Source organism: Mobula birostris, chromosome 29, assembly GCF_030028105.1.
Source record: "Mobula birostris isolate sMobBir1 chromosome 29, sMobBir1.hap1, whole genome shotgun sequence".
NCBI lineage: Eukaryota > Metazoa > Chordata > Chondrichthyes > Myliobatiformes > Myliobatidae > Mobula > Mobula birostris.
Window position 1 is genome coordinate 38,037,075 of NC_092398.1, and position 16,216 is coordinate 38,053,290.

At 51.4% G+C, this 16,216-nt stretch overlaps 1 protein-coding gene across 1 annotated transcript; it reads left to right on the plus strand.

Moving 5' to 3' along the window:
* Positions 1–1,599: 1,599 nt before the first annotated feature.
* On the plus strand, positions 1,600–8,621 carry nat14 (N-acetyltransferase 14 (GCN5-related, putative)). Its single transcript, XM_072246148.1, has 3 exons — positions 1,600–1,645; positions 2,619–2,718; positions 4,409–8,621. Exons 2-3 carry the CDS (start codon positions 2,638–2,640, stop codon positions 5,000–5,002), a joined length of 675 nt encoding a protein of 224 aa, XP_072102249.1. The 5' UTR covers positions 1,600–1,645; positions 2,619–2,637; the 3' UTR covers positions 5,003–8,621.
* Positions 8,622–16,216: the final 7,595 nt, after the last annotated feature.

The window sequence follows — 16,216 nt, forward strand, 5'->3', positions numbered from 1 at the left end:
TTTGGACTGGGTTTTCAGCACAGAACTGTGAATAAATGAAGCAGAGCACATTGAATTGATCATGTGGCAATGATGTATACAGTATGTGATAGGGCTTTTGTTTTGTTTGTTATAGTTTAAAATATTTTGTTAACACAATTTCGATCTAAGTTTATACTGGTGCGAGCATTAAATTTGCTTGGGTGTGTCAACATTCATAGGGGTAATTGTCTTTTTCCCTGAGAAGAAAAAATCAAACTTTTATGTTTTTCTGTGTACCCAAATCATATCCATTCTAGAGCTGTTAAGGACTTTTCATCTTTATTCCTATGCATTGTAGAGTTATGTTACAGGTAGTTTGTATTCACCCAGTAACCACTACCTCATTACAAGCCCACGGTGAGAGGGTTACACAAGTAGTACTGAAATATTAATTACGCTACAACCTAAACTTCTAAAGATGCACGCTGGAAAGAGTACAAACTGATTTCATCATGGCCTGGCATGGAAACACCAATATCTATGAAGGGAAAAACCTACAACTGTAGTGGATATGACCCAGTCCATCATGAGTAACGCCGTCTCCACCATTGAGCACCTCTACATGGTGCACTGTCTCAGGACAGCAGCATCCAACATCAAGGACCATGCTTCCAGGCCATGCTCCCTTTCTGCTGCTGCCATTGGGAAGGTACAGGAGCCTCAGGACTCTCACCACCAGGTTCAGGAACAGTTATTACCTCTCAACCAACAGGCTCTTGAAAGAGAGGGGATAACTTCACTCAATTTCACTTGGCCCGTCACTGTATTTTTCCCACAACCTATGGACTCACTTTCAAGGACCCTTCATCTCATGTTCTCAATATTTATTGCTTATTTATTTATTATTTTATTTCTTTTTGTATTTGCACATGTCTGCCCAGCTCGTTGTGTGTGGTTTTCACTGATTCTATTGTGTTTCTTTGCATTTACTGTGATTGCTCGCAAGAAAGTGAATCTCAAGAGTTGGTGACATATATATTTTGATAATAAATTTACTTTTCGCTTTATTGGAAATTTCTGGATGTTGCAAAACGCTGTTCGAAACCACGATATTTCAAAGTGAAATATTTCAAAATTTCTAGAATTTGGCAAATTGTGATATGAACCTCCGGAACTTGCACAATCAGAAATTTCAGGATTTTGCTAATTGCTGGTAAATTTTCCAGTTGTCGCATATTGCTGGAGTTTGTAAAATGCTGGTCTGAACCGCAAAGGGTTTGCTCCGAATTGCACAAAATCCCACAATCGGTGACTTTCCGCAGAACCTCCATTCTGTGATAGTAGTCACGCCCGGCGCTGTAGCTGGTAACGGAGACCCGGGCACTTCCAATCGCAGGCAGGGGGAAGCATGGTATCTGTCAGTTGATTGGATGAGAAATCTCAGCCGTTCTGGAGAACTGGGTTGATGACGTAAGGATGAATGACACTTGGGGTTGGTAGGCAACGCGGGGGCCTTAACGCAGACGGACAAATGAATGATGAAGTACCCTTGGCAGGTTGCGGGCGGGTGGTAGCTCCCGTAATGGCCACGCCCACCGTATGACGTCACGCACCATCGGCTCCCACGTTCAGTCGGTGGCTGGACGGTGAAGGGGAAGGAGGTGTTGTAGGAGCTGAAGAGTTGGTGAGCAGGCGGACTGCGGGGATAATTTTAAAAAGTCAAGGGAAGGACTTTCTTCGAGCAATGCACAGAGGGCGCAGACAGTGTAGCAGTTCTGCGTTTATTGCAATAAGACAGCCAGAGAGATTAATGCCCTGGTAGTGACGTTTTATTGGTGCGAATTTGGCAGAGGGGCAATTAAATACAAAGCGGGCATTTATTATTCGAATGTAAAGTAGATTCGTCGTTTAAACGGTGCACCAATTACAGCTACGAGAGAGAGATACTTGAACCTATTCCACAGAGGATTATAAATAGAATTTAGAGCGGGGGAGGGATTTGGGGTTTCATTTTTTTTTGCATGGGGCCATTTAATGCACGAAGCGGGCAATAATTACAGGAGGGACAATGACATGGTGTTTTAGCGATGCAGACTTCAATCATTGCAAATAAGGGTCATTCAAAGGTTTAAATAATAAAGCATCTGATTAAGGATCAAGAATCACCTTTATTCGCCAGAAACATTTGCACGTATTAGCAATTTGTGTTGGTCAGGGCGCGACATTCAACAAAAAACAACATTCAACAATTAATAACAAATAAAGTCAAAAGACGGATATGGAATAAATGTACGTAAATACCAGCATGTATTTACAACGTAAACAGCATTATAAATAGTGATTTAAAGTGTTTGCAGGGCGGTGACGGGCAATGGAAGGGGGATGGTGTGAAGTCTGGGATTCTTATACTGTATACAGACTGTCGGCAGTGGGTTACAGAACCCCTAATCCAGGGGTCCAGGGGGTTTATGTATAGAATGACAGATCCCTGGAGTGGGTTACAGGCTGGGATCTAATCCAGGGGTTCAGGCGGTTTATATAGAATAACAGATCCCTATTGAGTGGGTTATAGGCTGGGATCTAATCCAGAAGTTCTGTTGTTCTTGCTCAGATGAATCTTCTATAATTCTGTTGTCTGGGCCTGTTTCTCTCTGTAGTTCACGGCCAGACGCCAAGATGCCTCTGCATGACCTGGGCAAGGTGGAGTGCCGGCAGATAAGGGAATGCGATCGCGAGATTGTCTTGGAGATAATGAGGGTGAGCAGTGCCTGCAATGAAAGTGTTTCAGTGACTCGGGAGGGCATGGAAGTTTGGGATCAGTGATTGCGAAGTCTGGGGAAGGTAAAATGGCAGAGGTATCAGTCTCACTAGGCAGTCTGTTCGTCTTGGAGAGAGAGAGGAAGGGGCCAAGAGGTTGCTGAGAGAGAGGAGTAGAGAGGTAGACTGTCGTTACACCATACAAGGACAGGACTTGGGTACAAGAGGAAAGTTTTTTTTTTCAAAATAGAGTCTGTACTCCATTTCCAGGAATCTGTTATTCAAAGATAGGGAGGGTTTGAACAGGAGGATGAGGGTGTAGGGGTTATAGAGATAGGGAGGGTTTGAACAGGAGGATGAGGGTGTAGGGGTTATAGAGATAGGGAGGGTTTGAACAGGAGGATGAGGGTGTAGGGGTTATAGAGATAGGGAGGGTTTGAACAGGAGGATGAGGGTGTAGGGGTTATAGAGATAGGGAGGGTTTGAATGGGAGGATGGGGAGTGTAGGGGTTACAGAGATAGGGAGGGGGTGAGGGAGGGGTTTGAACAGGAGGGGGGTGTAGGGATTACAGAGATAGGGAGGGTGTAAGTGAGGGGTATGAACTGGGGGGGAGTGTAAGGGTTACAGGGAGTGGGTGAGGGAGGGGTTTGAACTGGAGGATGGAGTGAAGGGGTTACAGAGATAGGGAGGGGGTGAGAGAGGGGTTTGAACAGGAATATGAGGGTTTAGGGGTTACAGAGATAGGGAGGGGGTGAGGGGTTTGAACAGGAGGGGGAGTGTAGGGGTTACAGAATAGGGAAGGGGTGAGGGAGGGGTTTGTACAGGAGGGGGGAGTGTAGGGATTACTGAGATAGGGAGGGGGTGAGGGAGGGGTTTGAACAGGAGAGTGGGGAGTGTAGGGGTTACAGAGATAGTGAGGGGCGAGGGAGGGGTTTGAACAGGTGGGTGGGGAGTGTAGAGGTTACAGAGATAAGGAGGAGTTTGAACAGGAGGGGGGAGTGTAGGGGTTACAGAGATAGGGAGGGGGTGAGGGAGGTGTTTGAACGGGAGGGTGGGGAGTGTAGGGGTTACAGAGATAGGGAGGGGGTGAGGGAGGAGCTTGAACAGAAGGGGGTAGTGTAGGGGTTACAGAGATAGGGAGGGGGTGAGGGAGGTGTTTGAACGGGAGGGTGGGGAGTGTAGGGGTTACAGAGACAGGGAGGGGATGAGGGAGGGGTTTGAACAGGAGGGGGGAGTGTAGGGATTACTGAGATAGGGAGGGGGCGAGGGAGGGGTTTGAACAGGTGGGTGGGGAGTGTAGAGGTTACAGAGATAAGGAGGGGTTTGAACAGGAGGGGGGAGTGTAGGGGTTACAGAGATAGGGAGGGGGTGAGGGAGGAGTTTGAACAGGAGGGGGTAGTGTAGGGGTTACAGAGATAGGGAAGTTTGAACGGGAGGACGGGGACATCTGGCTGATACAGTGGTGTCAGAGATGAACAGTTCAGACAGAGAGGATGTCTTGAATTGGTATCACATCCACTCATGTTCTCCTGTTCTTTCCCCCCTCCCCTCCTCTCCTTCTTTCTCCCCCTCCTCCCCCTTATTCCCCCTTTCTTCCCCTTCTCTCTCCTTTCTTTTGTCCTCTGCCTCACCCCTCTCTCTTCCCCTCAACTCTTACTGTTCCCCCCTCCTCTCCTCCCCACACCCTAGGAATGCTGGGGGGAGTCTGAGAACCGCCTGCTCCTCTTCGCCCTTACCCGCCCACCCTCTCTCCTCCTGCTTGCATTGGCGAGCAGCGCCCTTCGCTTCCTGCTTGCCTCTTCAGCTGCTGCCCTCCTCCTGCCCCTCCTCCTGGCTGCTGCCCTTCTCAAGTTGGCATTGGTGTCACTCCGCTGCCCACCATCCTCGTCCTCTGGCTTGGATGCGCTGCTGGTGGCCTCCCTGTCCACGGGTGAGGTGTGCGGAGTTCTGGAGCTGGCCCCGCCCCAGGCAATGGAGTCTCACTGTGCCGAGGTGACCTGCCTGGCCGTGTCCAGGTTCCGTCGGCGTGGGGGGGCAGGCTCGGCACTCCTGGAGGGGGCAGAAATGAGGGCAAAGGATGCTGGATGCCAGCAGGTCCTGGTCCGTCTCCGGACGACTGACCGTGGTGCTCTGGCTTTGTTCCGTGGGCGGGGGTACAGGCCGGTGGGGGACAGGGACACGGAGCGGGTGGAAGGGATGGGAGGAGGGGCAGGATGCTGCTGGGGGGTGCTGGTGGTTCAGCTGTGCCGCGGGGCCACTGTGGAATACATCAAGGAGCTCTGAACTCCTTTCCTTCCTCTTCTCCCTCACCAGCCAATAGTACAGGTCAGATTGTTGACCTCCCTCTAGTTGGCCAATTACCGAGGCTGTATCTTTGGCCACTGTCTTTTCATCCAGTGGTGGGGAGGCCAAGCTATTGACCTTCCTCCAGTTGGCCAATCATCTTTGACTGTCCTCCTACCAGTCACTAGTGGGGCGGCCGGATTGTTGAATGCCCTCTATTGCCGGTTACTCACTGCTTTTGACTGTCCTCCCTCACTCGCCAGTGGAGGAGACCAGATCTTTATCCTCCCTCCTACTGGCCAGTCAGAGCACCTACATCTTTGACCCTTCTCCACTGACAGCTAATCAGGATGTTACACCTCATTCCTTCACAAGGCCAATAGGGAAGACCAAGTATTGACCTTCCTCCAGCAGAAGTTGACTCCAGACCTTTGACCACACTCCAGCTGAGCCTCAATCGGTCGGGATGCTGGTACTTCCATACCTCACCTTCTCTTTGCCTGCACCTTTGACCACCCTTTCTCTGGCTAATCCGAAGAAGCTGGTTCTTCTTCCTTTTCTAACACCCTCCCCCCCCACCATCCTTTGATCTTTCTCCTACTCCTCCCGCACCTCAGATCTTTGCCTTTTCTGCTGCTGACCAATCATGTTCCTTCTATTACTCCCAAACCAAGGGGGAGGCCACACACCCCTGGACATCTGACCTCCTTCACACTGACCAATGAGATGGAAGGCCCGCTGGGGATCATTGTCCATCCTCTGTTCATCCAAACAGGTGGCTGGCATCAAACATGTGACCTTCATCGTGCTGACCAATCAGGTGGCTGCTCCCAGCATCATTGTGCTTGCGTCTGTTAATTGATCAGGAGGCCAGGTTGTGGACTTTTGACCTCCCACCTTCTTGCCAACCATGCAGGAGGCCGGCTCAAGACATTTGACCTTCCATTCCACCAACCAACCAGCCAATCAAGAAGCTGGGTGCACATCAAGACATCTCACCCTGACTGGATTTTGGGAGGGGGGTATCTTGTCCTGGGATCAGATGTAAAACCAGAATAATTTCCACCCATTCCCACAAACATTGTTCAGTTTCAGGGAAAGGAAGATCATGGCCTCTACATTCACTTGCCTGTCCAGACTCTCCTGTCTGAAGCACTCCAGTTCTGGCAAGGTCCTCATGAATCTTTCTGGCCCCCCCCCCTTATTTCTGGCAATCCCACCTTTCCTACAGCAGGGCGACCAGAACTGAACACAATTCTCACAGTGTGGTCCTGTAGAACTGCAACATAATGTCTCAACTCCTCTACTCGGTGCCATCACTGATGAAGAACATAGAACAGTACACAATCCATCTCCCTCTATTCCCCATACATAATGTCCATCTCCCTCCGTTCCCCATACACAATGTCCATCTCCCTCCATTCCCCGTACACAATGTCCATCTCCCTCCGTTCCCCATACACAATGTCCATCTCCCTCCGTTCCCCATACACAATGTCCATCTCCCTCCATTCCCCATACACAATGTCCATCTCCCACCGTTCCCTGTACACAATGTCCATCTCCCTCCATTCCCCATACACAATGCCCATCTCCCTCCATTCCCCATACACAATGTCCATCTCCCTCCGTTCCCCATACACAATGTCCATCTCCCTCCATTCCCCATACACAATGTCCATCTCCCACCGTTCCCTGTACACAATGTCCATCTCCCTCCATTCCCCGTACACAATGCCCATCTCCCTCCATCCCCCATACACATTGTCCGTCTCCCTCCGTTCCCCATACATAGTATCCATTTCCTTCTGTTCTCCTTTTATAATTGTGAGGGGTATTGATAGGGTAAATGCAAACAGGCTTGTTCCACTGAGGTTGTGTGAAACTATATATTATGTTGCAGTCGTATAAGATGTTGGTGAGGCTGCACTTGGAGTATTGTGTTCAGTTCTGGTCGCCCTGCTGTAGGAAAGATGCCATTGAGCTGGAGAGAGTGCAGACGAGATTTTCAAGGACTGACTTCGCAAGAGAGATTGACAGTGTTTGGAGTCGTGTGTTTGGAGTATAAAGTTGTATTCACAACTTTGTAGTTCCTTGTGGCCTGATGATCTGAACAAGATGGGCTTGAGGCTGTCTTCATGATTGGTAGAATGTGCTTCCAAGCATTTTTATCGTCTTCCTGAATGGAGAGGGGAGAAAAGAGAATGTCCGTTGTGGATGTTTGATCACGCTGGCTGTTTTACTGAGTCAGTGGGAAGTGTAGACAGGGTCCGTGGAGGGGAGGCTGGTTTCCGTCATGTGCTGAGCTGTGTCCACAACTCTCTGCGGTTTCCTGTGGTCCCGGGCGGAGCAGTTGCCATACCGAGCCGTGATGCATCCGGATCAGATGCTTTCTGTGGTGCATCGGTGAAAATTGGTGAGGGTCGACGGGGACATGCTGAATTTCTTTTGCCTCCTGAGCTAGTAGAGTGTTGGGCTTTCCTGGCCGTGATGTCAATGTGGCCGGATTGGGACAGGCTGTTGGTGATGTCCACTCTCAGGAACTTGAAGCTCCCCACCTTGATCTCACATCTGATGATTGTGGGGGTAAACGATTCTTCTGTTGAGAGGGTCTCCATGCTCCTGTATTTCTTGCTCCAAGAAGCAGCAGCTAGAAAAGATGATGTTCCTTTCTCATTGAGATGTTCTAGATGGTGGGGAGACTCCCCCTTCTGGCCTTTTGCCCGCTGCTTTCCATTGGAGTTCCCCAAACCTGGATCCTGAGGCAGTTGTGATGGATCTTGTGTTCCCTCCACCCATTCTCATGTCACTCAGGGTCAGACAGAGAGTAACTCTCCCTCCACACTGTCCCATCACACGCTGTCAGAGTCAGAAACAGAGTGACCCACCGGGACCCCATCTCCCACTTCCTTCACACCCTCTGGTACCCTGTGTCCTGCTTCCTTTAAACCCACTGGGAGGCTGTCTGCCACTCCTTTTAAGCCCATTGGGACACTAGCTGGGCATTCATCCTGCACCCCACATGGAGGGAGCTTTGCATTTAGGAATACGTCCCCAGTGGGTTTAGAGAGAAACAAGGTCCCGGTGGGATTAGGGAGAAATGAGGTTCTGGCGGGTTTGAAGGGAGACACAGTCCAAAGGGCTTGGAGCAAAACGGCATCTCGATGGGTTAGAGGGAGACGGAGTCCCAGCGGGTTTCCAGGGAGATGGCATTGCGGTGGGTTTACAGGGAGGCAAAGTTCCGGCGGGTTTCAAAGAAGACAACATCTCGGCATGTTTGAAAGGAGATGCAGCCCGCTGAGTTTACAGGGAGCTGGGTCCCGGCATGTTTGAAGAGAGACAAGGTTCCGACGGGTTTTGAGGGAGACGGGATCCCGGTGGGTTTGAAGGGAGATGGTGTCTCGGTGGGTTTTAAAGGGAGACATGGTCCCAGCGGGTTTAGAGGGAGACGGAGACCTGGTGGGTTTAAAGGGAGATGGGGCCTAGTGACCTAAACTTCAGTCAGGGAACCAGTTGCCTAAACCTTTTGGATTTTGTGATTGTGGCTTATCAGAGTTTTGTTATAATTTGATGATTTGCCCAGTGTGTTTGTTAATTTCAAAGAATTTCTTATTAATAAATTGTGATACAAAATTGTTCTCTCCTGTGTTAGAGCTGAAGGCTTCTCAGCCCAACTTGTTCATGTTAACCAAAGGTATTTTCCTGACCCGGTCCCATCTACCTGCGTTTGCCCCGCCTCCCTCTAAATCTTTCCTATCCCTCTGCCTGTTCAAGTCTCTTTTAAATGTTGTTAATGTGTATATGATGAAAAGAGGCCTTGATGGTGTGGATAACCAGAGACTTTTTCCATGGGCTGAAATGCCTAACATGAGGGGGAATAGTTTTAAGGTGTTTGGAAGTAAGTACAAGAGGAATGTCAGGGGTAAGTTTTCCACACAGAGAGTGGTGTAGAATGCAGTGCCGGCAACGGTGGTAGAGGTGGATACAACAGGGTCTTTTAAGAGACTCTTAGACAGGTACATGGAGCTGAGAAAAATAGAGAGCCATGCGGTAGGTTACATGGTTGGCACAACACTGTGGGTCGAAGGGCCTGTAATGTGCTGTAGATTTCTATATTTCTGTGTGCCTGTCTCAAGCACATCCTCTGGCAACTTGTCCCATAGAAAGACCAGTGGGTGAAAAGTGCTCCATGCGATACTAAAATCCATCCCCCCGACTCACCTTAACACAGTTGTCCTCTACTTTTACACTCCCAACCATAGAGATTGCCCACCTTATCAACACTCACTCTCGTCATAGTCATACTTTATTGATCCTGGGGGAAATTGGTTTTGGTTACAGTTGCACCATAAATAATTAAATAGTAGTAATAAAAACCATAAATAGTTAAATAGTAATATGTAAATTATGCCAGGAAATAAGTCCCTTTAAACACTCAAGATCCTTGTCTCCCGCTCCCTTTAAACCCTTTGGGACACTGTGTTCTGCTCCCTTTAAAACCACCAGGAACCCGGTCTCGCGTTTCCCTTAAAACCACTGGGGACCCCATCTGTCGCTCCCTTTAAACCCACTGGGGACCCCCGTCTCCCACTCCCTTAAAACCACTGGGGACCACGTCTCCCACTCCCTTTAAATCGACTGGGGACCCCATCTCCCACTCCCTTTAAACCCACTTGGGACCCTGTCTCCTACTCCCTTTAAACCCACTGGGGACCCCATCTCCCGCTCCCTTTAAACCACCGGAGACCCTGTCTCCCACTCCCTTTAAACCACTGGGTACCCTGACTCCTGCTCTCTTTAATCCCTCCAGACCACATGTCGCACTCCCTTTAAACTCACCAGAGACTCTGTCTCCTGCTCCCTTTTAACCTACCAGGGACCCCTACTCCTGCTCCCTTTAAACCACTGGGGACCCCGTCTCCCGCTCCCTTTAAACCACTGGGGACCCCATCTGCCGCTCCCTTTAAACCACTGGGGACCCCGTCTGCTGCTCCCTTTGAATCCACTGGGGACCCCGTCTGCCCCTCCCTTTAAACCACTGGGGACCCCCGTCTCCCGCACCCTTTAAACCCACTGGGGACCCCGTCTCCCGCACCCTTTAAACCCACTGGGGACCCCGTCTCCCGCACCCTTTAAACCCACTGGGGACCCCGTCTCCCGCTCCCTTTAAACCCACTGGGGACCCCGTCTCCCGCTCCATTTAAAACCACCAGGGACCTCGTCTTGTGCTTCCCTTAAACCCTTTCAAGACATCGTGTGCTGCTCGCTGGAAAATCACCAGGGACCCCGTCTTCTGCTCCCTTTAAACCCACTTGGGACCACGTCTCCTGCTCCCTTAATCCCACCGGAGACCCAGCCTCGCACTTCCCTTAAACCCACCGGGGACCCCGTCTTGCGCTTCCCTTAAAGACACCAGGTACACTGTCTTGCCCTCCCTTTAAAACCACCGGAAACCTCGTCACGTGCTCCCTTTAAACCCACTGGGGACCCTGTCTCCTGCTCCCTATAAACGCACCAGGATCACGAGTCCCATTCCCTTTAAAACACCGGGGACCTTGACTCCTGCTCCCTTTAAAGCACCGGGAATACCGTCTTCCACTCCCTTCAAACCCAACGGGTATCACGTCACGCTCTTCCCTTAATCCCACCGAGGACCCTGTCTCCTGCTCCCATTAACCCACTAGGGAACCCGTGACTTGCTCCCTTTAAATGACTGGGGACCTTGACTCCTGCTCCCTTTAAACCATCATGGATCCCTTCATCTGCTCCCTTTAAACCCACCAGGGATCCAGACACCAGCTCCTTTTAAACCCACTGGGGACCCCGTCTCCCGCTCCCTTTAAACCACTGGGTACCCTAACTCCCACTGCCTTTAAACTCACCAGAGACTCTGTCTCCTGCTCCCTTTAAACCCTTAAGGACTCTCTGTACCGTTTCCTTTAAACCATTGGAGATCCTATCTCATGCTCACTTCAAATGACCAGGGAACCAGACTCCCGCTCCCTTTAAACCACTGGGGACCCTGACGCCTGCCCACTTTAAACCCACCGGGGATCCTGTCTCCTGCTCTCTTTAAACTCACTCGGGACTCCGTCTCCCACTCCCTTTAAATCACCGGGGACTGTCTGCTGTTCCCCTTTAAACCCTCCAGGACCTGGTGTCCTGCGACCTTTAAACCACCAGGGTCCCATCTCCCGCTCCCTTTAAACGCACTGGGGACCCCGTCTCCTTCTCCCTTCAAACCTACCGGGACCCCATCTCCCACTCCCTTTAATACCACTGGGGACCCCGTCTCCCACTCCCTTTAAACCCACTGGGGACTCTGTCTCCTGCTCCCTTTAAACCCACCGGGGACTCTATCCCCCGCTCCCTTTAAACCCACCAGGGACTCTGTCTCCTGCTCCCTTTAAACGCACTGGGGACCCCATCTCCTACTGCCTTTAAACGCACCAGGGACCCTGTCTCCTTCTCCCTTCAAACCCACCAGGGAACCCAGTCTCCCACTCCCTTTAAACCCACAGGGGACTCCGTCTCCCACTCCCCTTAAACCCACTTGGGACCCCGTCTCCCACTCCCTTTAAACCCACTGGGGACCCCGTCTCCTGCTGCCTTTAAACCCACTTGGGAGCCCTTCTCCTGCTCCCTTTAAACCCAGCGGGGACTCCGTCTCCCACTCCCTTTAAAACCTACCAGGGACCCCGTTTCCTGCTTCCTTTAAACCCACTGGGGACCCCGTTTCGTGCTTCCTTTAAACCCACTGGGGACCCCGTTTCGTGCTTCCTTTAAACCCACTGGGGACCCCGTCTCCCGCTCCCTTTAAACCATTGGGGTGTCCATCTGCTGCTCCTTATAAACCCACTGGGGACCCTGTCTCCCGCTCTCTTTAAACCCACTGGGGAACCCATCTCCCGCTCCCTTTAAACCCACCGGGGGCTCCGTCTCCCGATCCCTTTAAACCCACTTGGGACCCCGTCTCCCACTCCCTTTAAAACCTACCGGGGACCCCGTTTCCTGCTTCCTTTAAACCCACTGGGGACCCCATCTCCCGCTCCCTTTAAAACCACCGGGAACCCCATCTGCCGCTCCCTTTAAACCATTGGGGTGTCCATCTGCTGCTCCTTATAAACCCACTGGGGACCCCGTCTCCCGCTCCCTTTAAACCACTGGGGACCCCGTCTCATGCTTCCCTTAATCCCACCGGGGACCCAGCCTCGCACTTCCCTTAAACCCACCAGGGACCCTGTCTTGCGCTTCCCTTAAAGACACCAGGTACACTGTCTTGCCCTCCCTTTAAAACCACTGGAAACTCCGTCACGTGCTCCCTTTAAACCCACTGGGGACCCTGTCTCCTGCTCCCTATAAACCCATCAGGATCACGAGTCCCATTCCCTTTAAACCACCGGGGACCTTGACTCCTACTCCCTTTAAACTACCCGGAATACCGTCTTCCACTCCCTTTAAACCCAATGGGTATCACGTCACGCTCTTCCCTTAATCCCACCGAGGACCCCGTCTCCCGCTCCCATTAACCCACTAGGGAACCCGTGACTTGCTCCCTTTAAATGACTGGGGTCCTTGACTACTGCTCCCTTTAAACCATCATGGATCCCTTCATCTGCTCCCTTTAAACCCACCAGGGATCCAGACACCTGCTCCCTTTAAACCACTGGGTACCCTGACTCCCACAGCCTTTAAATTCACCAGAGACTCTGTCTCCTGCTCCCTTTAAACCCTTAAGGACTCTCTGTACCGTTTCTTTTAAACCATTGGAGATCCTATCTCATGCTCACTTCAAACAACCAGGGAACCAGACTCCCGCTCCCTTTTAACCACTGGGATCCCGTCTCCCGCTCCCTTTAAATCACCTGGGACTCCGTCTTCCGCTCCCTTTAAACCACTGGGGACCCTGATGCCTGCCCACTTTAAACCCACCGGGGATCCTGTCTCCTGCTCTCTTTAAACTCACTCGGGACTCCGTCTCCCACTCCCTTTAAATCACCGGGGACTGTCTGCTGTTCCCCTTTAAACCCTCCGGGACCTGGTGTCCTGCGACCTTTAAACCACCAGGGTCCCATCTCCCGCTCCCTTTAAATGCACTGGGGACCCCGTCTCCTTCTCCCTTCAAACCCACCGGGACCCCATCTCCCACTCCCTTTAATACCACTGGGGACCCCGTCTCACGCTCCCTTTAAACCCACTGGGGACTCTGTCTCCTGCTCCCTTTAAACCCACCGGGGACTCTATCTCCCGCTCCCTTTAAACCCACCGGGGACTCCGTCTCCTGCTCCCTTTAAACCACTGGGGACCCTGATGCCTGCCCACTTTAAACCCACCGGGGATCCTGTCTCCTGCTCTCTTTAAACTCACTCGGGACTCCGTCTCCCACTCCCTTTAAATCACCGGGGACTGTCTGCTGTTCCCCTTTAAACCCTCCGGGACCTGGTGTCCTGCGACCTTTAAACCACCAGGGTCCCATCTCCCGCTCCCTTTAAATGCACTGGGGACCCCGTCTCCTTCTCCCTTCAAACCCACCGGGACCCCATCTCCCACTCCCTTTAATACCACTGGGGACCCCGTCTCACGCTCCCTTTAAACCCACTGGGGACTCTGTCTCCTGCTCCCTTTAAACCCACCGGGGACTCTATCTCCCGCTCCCTTTAAACCCACCGGGGACTCCGTCTCCTGCTCCCTTTAAACCACTGGGGACCCCGTCTCCCGCTCCCTTTAAACCCACTGGGGTCACTGTCTCCTGCTCCCTTTAAACCACTGGGGATGCCATCTCCCGCTCACTTTAAACCCACCTGGGACTCCGTCTCCTACTCCCCTTAAACGCACTGGGGACCCCGTCTCCTTCTCCCTTCAAACCCACTGGGAACCCAGTCTCCCACTCCCTTTAATACCACTGGGGACCCCGTCTCCCGCTCCCTTTAAAACTACTGGGGTCCCGGTCTCCCACTCCCTTTAAACCCACTGGGGACTCCATCTCCCGCTCCCTTTAAACCCACCGGGGACTCTATCTCCTGCTTCCTTTAAACCCACCAGGGACCCTGTCTCGTGCTCCCTTTAAACCCACCGGGGACTCGGTCTCCCGCTCCCTTTAAACTCACCGGCGACTCCGTCTCCCGCTCCCTTTAAACCCACCGGGGACTCCGTCTCCCGCTCCCTTTAAACCCACCGGGGACTCTGTCTCCTGCTCCCTTTAAACCCACCGGGGGACCCCATCTCCTACTCCCTTTAAACCATTGGGGATGCCATCTCCCGCTCCCTTTAAACCCACTGGGAACTCCATCTTCCAATCCCTTTAAACCCACCGAGGACCCCATCTCCTACTCCCTTTAAACCCACCGGGGACTCTGTCTCCTACTCCCTTTAAACCACTGGGGATGCCATCTCCCGCTTACTTTAAACAGACCGGGGATCAATAGTAGCAAGCAGCACTTACAGCGCGACTGGAGCTTGTATCGTTGGTGATCAACTAGAGCTTAAGAAAAGCAGCTATCATCTGCACAAAGCTATGAAGGCTGCAAAACAACAATATAGCGACAAGATTGAGTCGAGATTCACAACGAATAGCACACGTGACTTGTGGCGAGGGCTGCATACTATCGCAGACTTCAAAGCCAAACGTCGTGGTGCCGCCAACATCGCAGCCTCTCTCCCAGGTGAGCTCAGTCGCTTTTGCACTCGGTTCGATGTCGCTAACTCTGAGCCTCCGAGGAAAGCCTCCACTACAAACTGCAACCTGGTCATCTCTGAGGCTGAGGTATGCAGATGTCTCCAGCGAGTGGACAGTCGCAAGGCTGCGGGACCAGACGGCATTCCAGAGCAGGTACTCAGTGTGCCCGGCACAACTGGCAGGTGTGTTTACAGACATTTTTAATCTCTCCCTCTCCCAGTGTAGACTGCCCTCCTGCTTCAAATTATCCACCATTGTCCCTGTACCAAAACAGACCAAGGTAACATGTCTGAACGACTGGCGTCCTGTCGCACTCACCTCAATATTAAGCAAATGCTTTGAGAGGCTGGTCAAGCACTACATCTGCAACTTGCTACCACTCAAACTGGACTCCTTACAATTCGCTTACTGACACAACTAATCAACAGATGACGCAATAGACACTGCTCTACATACCATCCTTACACATCTGGAGAAGAAGGATGCTAATGTGAGAATGCTGTCCTTGGACGACAGTTCAGCATTTAACACCAGGCTCGACAAGAAGCTCGGAAACCTCGGCCTTGATCCTGCCCTGTGCAGCTGGATCCTGGATTTCCTGTCAGATCACCAGTAGGTTGTAAGAGTGGGCTCCCTCACCTCTAACCCTCTGACTCTCAATACAGGAGCCCCTCAGGGCTGCGTACTGAGTTCCCTCCTTTACCCCCTGTATACCCATGACTGTATCGTCACCCACAGCTCCAATCTGCTAATTAAATTTGCTGACGACACTACACTGATTGGCCAAATCTCAAACAATAACGAGGCGGCCTACAGGGAAGAGGTCATCCCTCTGACACAGTGGTGTCAATAAAACACCCTCTCCCACAATGTCGCAAAAACAAAGGAGCTGGTTGTGGATTGCAGGAGGAATGGAGATGGGCTAACCCCTATTGACATCAATGGATCTGGGGTTGAGAGGGTAAATAGCTTTAAGTTCCTCCGCGTCCACATCACCGAGGACCTCACGTGGTCTGTACACACCAGCTGTGTGGTGAAAAAAACACAACAGTACCTCTTTCCTGCCCGTTGAGGAAGTTCAGTATGGGCCGCCAAATCCTGAGGACTTTCTACAGGGCACAATTGAGCGCACCCTGACTGGCTGCATCACTGCCTGGTATGGGAACTGTACTTCCCTCAATCGCAGGACTCTGCAGAGAGTGGTGCGGACAGCCCAGCACATCTGTAGATGTGAACTTCCCATGATTCAGGATATTAACAAGGACAGGTGTGTAAAAAGGATTATTGGGGACCCAAGCCATCCCAACCACAATCTATCCCAGTTGCTACCATCTGGGAAGCGGTACTGCAGCATAAAAGCCAGGACCAACAGGCTCCGGGACAGCTTCTTCCACCAGGCCATCAGACTGATTAACTCACGCTGATTTGAGTGTACTCTATATTACATTGACTGTTGTATTTATTATAAATTATTATGAATTACTTTGATTGCTCATTTAGATGAAGACGTAACAAAGATTTTTACTCTTCATGTACAG